Consider the following 12,781-nt stretch of genomic DNA (forward strand, 5'->3'; position numbering starts at 1 on the left):
GATCACTCCTGACTCTTCAATCCAATCTGAGGAAAGTGAGGAAAATTCTGGCTTCCATGGAAAAGGGCAGTAGAGGATGTCAGTTTTCTACTAGAATGAGAAGGTAGAGAGAAGAAATAGGTCTATGAGGCCAGGTGCGGTGGCTCACGCCTGTCATCCCAGCACTCTGGGAGGCCGAGGCGGGCGGATTGCTCGAAGTCAGAAGTTCAAAACCAGCCTGAGCAAGAGCGAGACCCCATCTCTACTATAAATAGAAAGAAATTAATTGGCCAACTAATATATATAGAAAAAATTAGCCGGGCATGGTGGCACATGCCTGTAATCCCAGCTACTCGGGAGGCTGAGGCAGGAGGATTGCTTGAGCCCAGGAGTTTGAGGTTGCTGTGAGCTAGGCTGATGCCATGGCACTCACTGTAGCCTGGGCAACAGAGAGAGACTCTGTCAGAAAGAAAGAAGAAAGAAAGAGAGAGAGGGAGAGAGAGAGAGGAAGGAAGGGAGGGAGGCAGGGAAGGAAGGAAGGAAGGAAGGAAGGAAGGAAGGAAGGAAGGAAGGAAGGAAGGAAGGGAGGGAGGGAGGGAGGGAGGGAGGGAGGGAGGGAGGGAGGGAGGGAGGGAGGGAGGGAGGGAGGGAGGGAGGAAGGGAGGAAGGAAGGAAGGAAGGAAGGAAGGAAGGAAGGAAGGAAGGAAGGAAGGAAGGAAGGAATAGGGCTATGATACATTCTTTCTTGTGTGCAGAAATGCACATTGAGGTGGGAAGTGCTGTGGTTTACATGTCAAAAGTATAGACTCTGGAGCCAGACTACAGAGTTTTAAATACCAACTCTCCACTAACCTTGGGCAAGTTTCTTAATTTCCTCATCAGTAAAACAGGGTCAATCATGTACCTACTTCATATGCTGGTTGTGAGAATCACCAAGGCTAACAGATACAAAGTGATCATAGCTCCTAGTGCATAGTTCAGTGCATAGTTCCTAGTGCACTGTGAGACTCGGTACGCATGAGAAGAATAATCATACCTCTTTGGAGGAAAGGCAGCAGCATTGAAGTGACAGCAAGCTCTTGTAGCAGGAGCTACTGTAAAGATACGAGCTACGGAGAGTACGTGCAGGAATGGATAAATACGGCATATGGTCACCAAAGTACATGCACTTGGCTACTCCACACCTCACCTCAGGATCCAATACGAGATGATTAATGGATGTAAAGACTCAAAAATCATTTTATTTCTTATATAGCCTGGGTAGAGAAGCAGGCAGACATAGCAGGAACTAAGCAATAAGTTCAAAAGAAAGTTAAGGAAGCTTAAAAATTGAGGCTTCAGAACCCAAACCTAATTTCTTCCTAAGTGTGCCTTAGAACTATGGGATTCTGTTTCCTTTTTGACTCACTAGCCCAGTGGTTCTCCACCAGGAGCAGTAGGTCCCCCCACCCTTCCCACACCCATGGACATTTGGAAATGATGTGGGGGCATTTTTGATTGTTAGAATCTCTTGTGGGCATTTAGTAGGCTGGCACCAGAAATGCTGAATTCTCTTCAATGTGCCAGATAGTCCTACAATGAAGAATTATCTGTAAAAATGCCAGTAGCTCTCCCACTGAGAAATACTGCTGTGTGAAATTCATGTTGCAGGGTGAGTCAGGCCAGTATTTTCCAAGTTTAATACCAAAAAGCAAGCTACATGCTAAGGATTCTCTGTGAGTAGAAAAGAGATTTATTTGCCCCACAGAACATTTCCAGCAGTCTTACTTTTGGTTGGGATATCAGAAATGTCTTACAACTTGCCTAAATTTAGAGGCAGAGACTCATCTGTGATATTAGTTCCCCTGAGCACAGGAAACCCATTGGAACAGTTCTTTGTGTCGGATGTGAAGGGTGGCTAATCTAGATGCCTCTTCCTCCCTTTCACTTCCCCTCCTCCTCCTTTAAACCAAGCCCAGATGGTAGGTTGTATGTAAGTTTTGCTTGTCTCTACTCTGCTCTGTTAAGTCCCAATTTAGGGGACTCTTTTGTGACTCTCGAATATATTAATAACATGCCATGAGGGAGAAAAGTAGTCATCTCCTTTTTAAATATGAGGAATAGCATAAACACATAATTACCACCTATTATGTTAATAATTTTTTGTGTCTGTGTTCATTTAGGAGAGAAACCCTTTATCTGTGAAATCTGTGGCAAAAGCTTCACCAGCCGCCCCAACATGAAGAGGCACCGCAGAACTCACACAGGCGAGAAGCCCTATCCATGTGATGTGTGTGGCCAGCGGTTCCGCTTCTCTAACATGCTTAAGGCCCACAAGGAGAAGTGCTTTCGAGTGACCAGCCCCGTGAATGTGCCGCCTGCTGTCCAGATCCCACTCACCACTTCCCCAGCCACCCCAGTTCCTTCCGTGGCGAACGCGCCCACAACCCCAGCCCCTCCCATCAGTATGAACCCCGTGAGCACTCTGCCCCCGCGGCCCATCCCCCACCCCTTCTCGCACCTGCACCTCCACCCGCACGCGCACCACCCGCACCACCTTCCCATCCCTCCCGTCCCCCACCTGCCCCCGCCGCCGGCTCTCTTTAAGAGCGAGCCTTTAAATCACAGAGGCCAGAGTGAGGACAGCTTTCTGCGGCACCTGGCGGAGAAGAACGGCTCCGCACAGCACCATTAACGTCGTCCCTAAGCGCGTTCTCTGGGGGTTGCGTTCCCACGTGCGAGCCGGCCGAGGGAGGGAGTCGGTGAGCGAGTCTGTAGTTCTCAGACTCCCCTCGGCCCCCACCAGGAGCTCTGTCATTGCCTTGGTGAATCAGCAGGTCCGAGGGAATGAACACGACGACTACCTTGAGCTCACGGAGGGAACTGTCTTCTAAACCAGGGGAACCACCGAACTAAAGCCCAATTTGCTTGCATTTTCTGGTGACTTTTATAAGTTTCAAATACTCAGACTTGTGGAATTTTATAATTTCATATCAGCTGATGAGGTATGCTTGCTTTTATATCCTGGACTTCTCCTCAAAGAGGGGATAGGCCTGGTTTCCTTTTACTAATCGGGAAGGCTGTGAGATTAATCCAGAGCATTAATTGTATCACTGTGTATGGTAAGGAATTCTTTTCAGCTTTTGGTGCTGGCTACAGAGTTGAGCTGGCTATGTTTCACAGTATATCAAGCATTATAGAGAAAGATGGAAATTTTCTTCTTTGTGTAGCTCTCCTAATGCACTCTTTATTTTACTACAGAAATTATTTTAGAGTTTTTGTATAGACTTCTTTAGTAGTCTGTTTCTAAAATGAAATGTATTTCAATAAGCGGTGTAATTTTTTCAGTGTAGCTGAACCTATGTTGTAAAATAGAAAAAAATTTTATAATCATCAAAATGTGATTCTTAAAGATGCATATAACTCCTATAATTCAAAGTTATTCTTACATCCGTACAACTCAAAGGTGCTTCAGAGACTAGATGTATCTGAGAGGGTCTCCAGACCAGGTTACTGCAAAAATGAGGTTTTGCTTTCAGAATTTTGCATAAGTAATTGGTAGTTTTTAAATCTCTGCTGAACACTCAAGTATCTGTTAGACTCAATGACATGCTCCTGTCCCCTGAGTTCCATTTGACTCACTTAGTGCATTAAATTAAATGATTTGCAAGGGGTTGGGTCTTTTCCAGGAAAGTCAACTAAAGCTTGCATGTTTTAAAAATTTGAGTAAGGCTGTTCACGGCCAAGAGGAGGAAGTAGTGGAGATTGTTTCATCTCAGTCACGTCTGTTTGTCACTTCCCTTAGGAACTGGTTCATGTTTTTCTTTTATGGGATGACAAATTGAAATCTCTCAATTTGAGGTTGCTTTATTTTTCTAGAATTGTTATGAGAGAAAAATAGTAACTAAAATCACAAACATGATGTTGCTGATAGTGGTTGAGAAATTTGGGTGAGAAGAAAAGTTGGTTATGAATTTTAAAATGTTATTTATAAAATATGGATATGTCTACAACTTTGAGCTATTTTAACACGGTTAAAATTGTATTGAGGGAAAACTCCTAAGTTTTGCTGTCCGGTCCTCTGTAAATAATTATGTGATACCAGCATTCTTAGGTGATAAAGAGAGTTGCACCTCTAATACCTTTAGGCAGGTTACTTTTTTAAGTTTGGGAAATTTCAAAAGAGCATGATGAACCAAGAGCTTATAGGAAAGGCTAGACAGAAGGGCTAATATATTGAGTACAATTAACTGATCCAATATATCCAGACTCAGTATAGCTTAAAATTTTATATTTCTTTATCTCAAAGAACTGAGTTCCCAGGCTAGATCATTCCTCTATCTTTTTTTTTTTTTTTTTTTTCCCCAAGAGATGAGGTCTCCCTATGTTGCCCAAGCCAGAGTGCAGTGGCTGTTCACAGGTGCAATCATAGCTCACTGCAGCCTTGAACTCCTGGGCTCAAGCGATCCTCCTGCCTCGGCCTCCTAAGTAGCTGGGACTACAGGCACAAGCCCCTGCACCCAGTCATTTTTTAAATCTTGAAATCTCTTCATTTTTCCTTCCTCAGGCTGTTAAATCATTGCCTGAATCAGAACCCTGGCTTTTATTTATTTTTATCTTTAATATTAACTGTGCAGATATGCTTCAAGCACTTTTCTAGCTGATTGACTCTGTGGTAGGAAAAAATGGAACTCCTTCAATTGATGTTAAGTCTCTACTTTTAAAATATCACATTCTCTAATAGCTTTTTGGTTTAATGTTTTTAAATTTTCTCCTTCTGATTTTGCCTGTCTTTTATAATGAGCATAGGAAAATTTTGGAATAAGGCAGAAAAGTATCTCAAGACATATTTTTCTTCGTGTTTTTGGATGTAAGTTTTAAAGAATGGTATTTTTAATATTTGTATACATTGTTTGAGCACCCAGGTACCCAAGCCAATAAGGAAAGCTAATTCCTTGCTTATGACTGTTATATCTTTAGTGGTTGTCTCCCCTAACCTCCACAATCTCCTTAGCATTCCAGAACAAGTTTGCAAATCTACACTTTTATATAGACATATCATTATTTCATGGTCAAGCCTGTAGTACTAAAATGTTTTTTTTTTAAAAGATGTAAATTATAGCTTAATTGGTTACACCTTATTTTATTCTAAATAAATTTACAGTATTGGGCAGCAATTCTGAATTCTAGACTTCAGACCATTGAATCAGCCATTTCATGAGGTGTACTATAATTATACACTGGAAAATTCAGGTAGTAATTTTTAATTTTTTTTCAAGTAAATACAGCCATAAGAAAATAGCTGCTACACAGGAAAACCAGTATTGAGCAAATATCACCACCATCCTTAACAGAAGCAGAAAAGAATTGTTAAAAAAAAAAAAATAGCATTGTCACACAGTACAAATCTTAGTGAACTGTATTGTGGAACAATCTAGAAACTTCTCTTTTTTTTCCCCTAGATAAGTATACCTTCCCTGACTTGGGGATTTGTGGTCTTCAGGAAAATTGCTCAGAATATAATGACTCCTTATCAGTGTCCTATTACATATGAATAATGAAATGCATTAAGAATATTCACAACATTAATACTTCTGAATATAAGAACTGTAGGATTAAGCCTTAAACATTTTGTATCAGGTTTAACATGCTTAAGACTCAAACTCAGGGTTGATAATTTGGTTGGGGTCCTGTACTGAGATAAAAGTTGCATTATGTGGTATGTTCTCTTCCACATATGCTGTAGCACCCCATGAATTCTTCAAAACTTATTACCTACATGTATCTGTTTATGAAAAAAATTATGGAGGAGTTTGAGTTCTCAGCCCTTATCCATACTTATATCTTTTAAAGACAACAAATTGAGGGTGTTCCTCGTTACTTAATTTTACTGTCTTCAAAGGCTTGAATCATTGCTAAGGTTAAGACTTATTTGAAGAAAATTCCCAAGGACTTTTTTCAGTTGGCATTGCATTTTTTGTGTAGTTTTTCGTTTGTTTTTGTTTTGTTTTCACTTTTCTATTCGTGGATTTGTCATTCAAATATAAACTCTTCTTTAGCCTTAATAAAAGGCTGCTGCTTTCTCAAATTGAGTCAGATAGGCTCATACTGAGTTAGATTTTTTAATTTGAATGAAGAAAAGAAGATGAACAATTTAAAGGCATGCGGCTTCATTTCTAAGTATATTTGTGATTTGATTCTTGTTTTTAGCAAGCAGGGGAGTTCTCTGCAAAGAAACTTACTGAAAGAAACCTTTACAAATCAGTCACATATACTTTTATGGTCTACCATTTACATTAACTGTTATAAATTAATGACCGAGTGTGTGTACATTACCACAGTTGTACTACTTTTTAAAAACTATGTTTGCTGAATGGACCTTTTTATTGTGGTTAGAACTTTTCCTATGATTTGATTGTCCCTACTACACTACCTGAAGGCAAAATGCTCTGAAGAGATGCTTGTAAACTGAATTTTTTACTTCTTGAAATTGTTTTCAGTTTTTTGTTTATTGAATGGATATGTATGTTTAGTTTCATTTTTATTCCACTGGAAGTTTAAGTTTTGAGAAGGTGAAACAGAAATAGAAATCCATTGCAGACATAACATGTTTACCCCATCTTGCAGATTTTGGTTAGTAAAACAGAAGGGTAGGTGGGTTTTAATGTTAAAAAAAAATCCTAAAAAACTAAAGTTAGAGAAACCCTTCTGTTTGAGCTACTGTATAGAAAAGATAACTTTTATTGCATCGCTGATCCACACGATGAATATTTCAATGCTGTTCTAGACTATATGGGAAGTATTTCATGAAAAAGGGGGATAAGTTACATTTAAGAATTTTATCAGCTAACTACCATTAAAAAAATCACCTCATTTGGAATTCTTCAGACTATAAAATTGAGCAAATAAATATTGGGTTTTAATTTTCCTTTGCCTAAACCAAGATAGGAAGTTTCCCAAAAGATCACTTTTTCAGGAATGAAAGGTCATAAGCCACTAGAGGTAGTGGCATTATTATGCAATAACAACCTGCTCTTGTCATCTGTAGCATTTATAATAAATAATGATGACCTTCCAACCCTGGACACTACCTCGATGAAGCAAACCAGAGATCCTCTCTACACTTTCTATGGAAGCCATAAAAGTTGCCATCAATATATCCACTTTCATAGTTCTATACTTTTATACTCCCTAGACTTTTTATAGACTTTATGATCAGATCTTTTTGTCTTAGAGGATAGGTTTTGCAAGATTCAAAGGAAAATCAAACTCCTTGGTTGTCCCAACTGTGAAGCTTTAGCTTCAGTAAATTTGTTTAAGGAACCAGATAACTAACTAACATACTATTTATCAAATTCTTTATTTAAGTCAAAACTACTTTGCAGAGTTGCATATCTGGAAAGCAAACTTCTCTTTCTTGTTCCCTAGGTAGAAGAAGGTATATTGTCGTAAGAAACTACTCATGAAGTGGCTTTCTTTCTACCTTGTTGCTCTGTGTATTACTCGATAATATATGTAATGTCACAGTTCCTGGAGTTGTTTTTATTTCTTTGTAACAGATGTGTGAGTATACACCTCTCTAATCTTCTAATCTCACTGCAGCTTCAGTCTCTCTCACTCTGTTCTTGAGTGCCTTCAAAAAGCCAGCATCCTGGAACATTCTTTTCCTAGTCTAAATCCTACCTCTGATTATTTCATTCTCCATGGGTATTGGAATCCACCCTTATTCCAATGAGTTTAACTCTATAAACTAGCTAAAACGTTGGAATTTTGAACGTATTTCTGTTTCGTTCCTCCATGTCATTTTTAGGTTACATTTTTAACTTTTATTTATATCTTATTTCTTTACATATTACATCTTTAGTGTTGAAAGAGTTTATCATTATTTTACTTTTTACCTTCTTTCCTTTCACCGGAAACTAGATGTTCCTTTAAAATTAAAGGCCGTCGAGTATATGTCTTTTGAGTATTACTTTTTCTCATCTGAAGTCTTCCTAAATGCCTCGCCTTTCTGATTAAGGGATCCTGAATGCTGCTGTTGCTGTGCCCTGTTCCTGCCTGCCCTCTCTCCTCCATAAGCATTTGGCAAGGTTGTACCCATAATTTTAGTCAAATGAGCTTAAAACCGCTCTCTGGGTTTATTGAAAGTCCTTTATTCTTGATCTGCCTCTCTCATCCCCTGTCCCTCAAACACCTCTATTTACTTTCTTTTCTAGTTGTTTTCATCTAATTCATTTTTAAAGTATGATTGATACATAATATATGAAGGATGTAATAAAAAGAGGGTCACAGTGTTTTCCATGTGATATGAGCATCTCCATGATAAAACATTTTAGCAATTGGCTAGTCTTTCATAGCCAAGAGTGAAGTTTGTGCTGTGTACTAGTCTCTTGCTTCCTTTCAATTCTCCTTCAAAACTAAAAAAAAAAAAAAGAAAAAAAAAAAAGAAATCTTTAAAATGAGGAAATTGGATTGCATTTTTTTAGGTGAATGAAAGCTATTGAGTATTTTGGCCTTAGTCAAAATGTTTCCTTTCTGACTTAAAATCTCATGACTCTTTCCTTAAAGTTGATAGTACTCAGGTTTTTAAGACTAACTAATAACCACACAAGATGGGAGTCTAAGAAGGCAGCTGTTATTAAATTCTTAATCTTTTTTGTCTGGTGACATTATGTTATTGGTGAGACAGCACAGAATTGTGAGAATTGGTTACGTTTGATAATAAATTCAAGACATTTGAAGACTTCACTGGCTATTTGGAATGGGAAGACTAGTTTACAAAATGAGAAAGGTAGATTTCTGTATTACAGAAATCAGTAACAAGGGTTTCTCCTTGTTTTAAATACCTTTCACTTAATTTGCCTTGGTGTTCCCCATTATTGACTTAGAAGTTTGCCTCTTCGGTAGTAACCGGCTACCTCTAAAGTATCCACTTTAAAATTTGTAGCTTTTCTCTTCAGAGTCCCAGGCAATAAAACAACGGAGAGCCATACTTGCTTGTCACTTGGAGGAACCACGCCCTCTGAGGCAGACTGCTGTCTTGCTCCAGGTCTTCAGTGGGAAACACTTGGCACAGTGTCAAAGGGAGCCCTTCCGCCTGAGAAGTGTTCCCATAGCTTGCTACTTATAGGTTGCTTTCACACTACTTTAGCTTCTCTGGTGAGATCAGGGATGTTACAAACTACTTGAAAACAATTTTGGGGACATGTAGGAAATGGGGATGGGACAAGAAGGGGTGGAAGCTGAATTTTGCTTAAGGAAAATCAGAAGGAAACTGATGCTTGCATTGGCTACTTGTGATCGACTGAAGAGCCTGTCTCTGTACTGGCTGTGCCAGAGAATCAAGTTTCTTTAAATACCCACTCCTCTGAATGAACAGAGCTTCCTCCCTACCTGTCTTTTACTGGTGAAAAGGGACTATGTGATCAGAAGGACAGAGGCTGCAACTCACACCCTGCATAGGACACAGACTGTGTTTCACTGCATTTGAAAGTTGGTGGGAATTATTTTAGTCTCCTAGAACTCCTGATCCTCCTAGAAATATCTTTTCATGCTTGATTATTCAGTGCATTAATTTAAAAAGAAACAGTATGGCACAATTTTGGTGTTTACTTCTTGAGTTGTATTACTTCTTGAGTTGTATCCCCAAGGGTATATGCGTAGCTTCTGAAAATCAGATGAATTCTTCTCTTCCATAAGGTTGAATGTGCATTTAATTCACTTCCTGACATGGGCTGTGTGGTTCTGTTCCAGCAGCAGTTCTAGCTTTGTCCACCAGGGGACGATAACGTACTTTGGCTTCTTTATTCCTGCCCTTCTAAAGATCCTGCTTGTAAGTCTCTTTTGGAATATCCTCTCTTGGCTCAATGTTTATTTATATATTTTGATTATTTAAGAAATTTTCCCTTATTACTAAGTCCAGAAGTTCTGCAGCCCTCATGATGCAAGCAAAGATTGATGTGAGGATCTGGTCCTTGTGGGTCAGGCATCTTAATTAGCCTTTTTTAATATTAGTGACCCAATATTGAAAGACAGGACCTTCCCATGGGGGATCCATTGTATGCTAAATGCAGAGTAGCAAGGTGACCCTCATTTCTTTCTTCCACATCCCACCACCAGCACAGGACCATCCCATCTCCGAGAGGGACAAGAGGGGCAGGGGAGCTCTGGAGTTGGGAACTGCTCGCCTTCTCTGCTGCAGAGGATATCCGTTAGGGAGCATGTCCTCCACCGAGATCCCACATCCTGACCTGTGCAGCAGGCACCCCTCCAGGCTCGAATTCGGTCTGCGCTCCTTCTGCCAGCTACTTGTCTTAGGGTTCCTAGCCCTCATCAGCTCTGTCACCATGAGTTTTGTTTACCGCAGCATCTTCTTCACAACAAACAGGTCGTGATCAGCTAAGGGGAACACCAGACTAAATATTTCCCTGTAGAGCCAGGAGGCATTTACATCTGGAACGGCCTTCTTAACTGACTTCTGCCTGGCCTCTTTTCCTCCGGTCAAATCTGAACCTGAGCAATACCAGATACACATAGTGGTGTCTACCTGTAACTCCAACACTTGACAAAAAATAAACAAAAAAAAAAACCTGAAGCTGTGATTGGTTCAGGTAGCAGGTGGCCAGGTGCAACTTGTTTGTTTTTATTTTTGTTTTCCCCAACAGTACTGAAATCACTTGCACTTTTCCTCATTTCTTAAAAGGAAATCCAGTTTGCTTGCCAGGAATTGTTTAGCGTTAGGTTTACAAAGCTTGTTATTGAATGTTGAATATTTGTCCAAAGGAGTTTGACAAAATAGAAGCTGCTTGGTCCCTGTTCTGCCTGCTAGGTCATAAGGATTAAAGCCACGTGGCTGGGGTACTTATGTCAAGTCCGGAATGGGGCAGTGTCCCTCTCCTACCTCTCTGCGGAGACGCAATTGAAGGTCAAGTTGGACTCAGTGTAGAGCAGTGATCTGTCATGCTGCAAAGAAGTTTAAAGGGGTCTTTTGGTTGGGGAGGCGACAAGTACGTAGGACAGGATCTCTTAAGATGGGAAAGATATCGGGGAGGGGAGGGTTGCTTGGCCCCAGGGAACTGCAGGGGAGTGGAACCGAGCTGCATGCCTGAATCTCCAGACTAGCCCACGCTGCCTGGCTTCCCTGAGTCACCTTCTTTCCAGCATCCTGTCGGATCCCTCATTGTACTGATTTTCCCCCTCGTGTTAACTATACCAATATTATTTTTTTAGCAATTGAAATGCACTTTTTTATTTCAACTCAATCATGATTTTAAGTATAAAGAATTTATAGATTGTTAAAACTACTTTTTTTTGTGTATTTTTAACCACTCAATGTAGCATTGTATATTTTATTCTTGTGAGACTCTGGTACAAGGTGTGCCGCTTAATGATTTTTCCAAGATGCTGGGCCTTTGGATGTGTACGGTAACCAACTTAATGCTAATGTTCAAAGTAAAAAAAAAAAAAAAAAAGCAGCCATAACCCTTGTGTGTCTTTCTTCACATCATTTCTTCCTTATCCTCGGTTGACAACAGTTTGAGGCTCCCCTTGCTTAATGAACTGTCCTTTCTATGTAAAATGAACAATTCTACAGTCCTCATCTGCTGTTATCAGTTGTTCTCTCCAGTGATGGTGATAGGCTACCTCAAGCCCCCAACCGCAAACCCCAAATCGTGCCCGACTTTGTGAATGACACATTCAAGGCTGTTGACCAGTTAGGTTGATTAGTTCGTTCTTTGCAGTGCTGCCAGGCCCAGTGCCAACTGGTTTTAACACTGTGTCTATAATCATATTTTATATATATTATAGACATACATATATATGCATATATATTATAAACATATAGCTGAGCAATAATCTGAAAATATCCTTGAGAACAGTGTTTGGGAAAAGAGTCAGGATTGGGTCCAGAACCAGTTTGAAGAGAAATAAACACACTAGCAACAGCTTACAAAGTACAGTGAAAAGCAATGATTGTAAAATATAGCGCTTGGGATGAGGCTCCTATCCCTACCCCCCTTCATTCATTTGTTCATTTCACAAATGTTTATCAGCTGCCTAATGCATGCTGGGCACTGAACTGGCCTCGGGATTCAGCAGCATGCAAAACAGAGTCCCTGCTCTCCTGGAGGCTGCTCTCCAAGTGGAAGAAGCCCAACGACAAACAAGTAAATGGTTACCTAATAGATGTCAGCTGGTGTGGCCACTGTAATGTGACGCTTGCCCTCAGAGCTGTGACTACAGCCAGCTGAGAGATCAGCTATCTTCTGTCCTAAGGCTTTCCAGCTCATGACCCAACCTATTTTGTCCTTTCTAAGGAATCCAGTACCCTTATTTAGCATATAGAAAGGAACTTTGATTGTTCAAATTCTGCTTTGTTTGAAACCTCTTAGAATGGAACAAAATTGCCCAGATTGTAGAATTACCATTTTCATTCTCCATCATCTTGTATCTCTGACCAGATGTAGATGGTTACACACTATTTCTTCTATGGGTACAAGATAGATACTCCCCCCCGACCCTGGTATATGGTAAACCAGTGGCTTTCAAACTTTGACTATGACCCATAGCAAGAAAGAGATTTTTACTTTGCTATTTAATACAGATATATATAAACTTATTTATATAAATGAATAAAAATTTTAAGAAAAATATCTGGGCCAGGAGCAGTGGCTCATATCTGTAATCCCAGCATTTTGGGAGGCTAAGGCAGGAGGATCACTTGAGGCCAGGAATTAGAGACCAACCTGGGCAACATAGACCCCATCTCTAAAAAAAATTATTTTAAATTAGTGTGGTGATATGCACCTGTATTCCTAGTTAC

General features: G+C 40.0%; 1 protein-coding gene across 2 annotated transcripts in view; it reads left to right on the forward strand.

Annotated features, from left to right (window-relative positions):
* Positions 1–12,499, forward strand: part of ZNF652 (zinc finger protein 652) — a 63,559-nt gene extending 51,060 nt beyond the window's left edge. For both annotated transcript variants that reach the window (XM_075994488.1, XM_012789703.2), the window contains exon 6: positions 2,142–12,499. In XM_075994488.1, coding sequence (XP_075850603.1) covers positions 2,142–2,653 — 512 coding nt within the window. In that variant the 3' untranslated portion in view covers positions 2,654–12,499. The remainder of the gene's footprint in view (positions 1–2,141) is intronic.
* The last annotated feature ends 282 nt before the right edge of the window (positions 12,500–12,781 follow it).

Source organism: Microcebus murinus, chromosome 18 (genome assembly GCF_040939455.1).
Source record: "Microcebus murinus isolate Inina chromosome 18, M.murinus_Inina_mat1.0, whole genome shotgun sequence".
In the NCBI taxonomy this organism is placed as follows: domain Eukaryota; kingdom Metazoa; phylum Chordata; class Mammalia; order Primates; family Cheirogaleidae; genus Microcebus; species Microcebus murinus.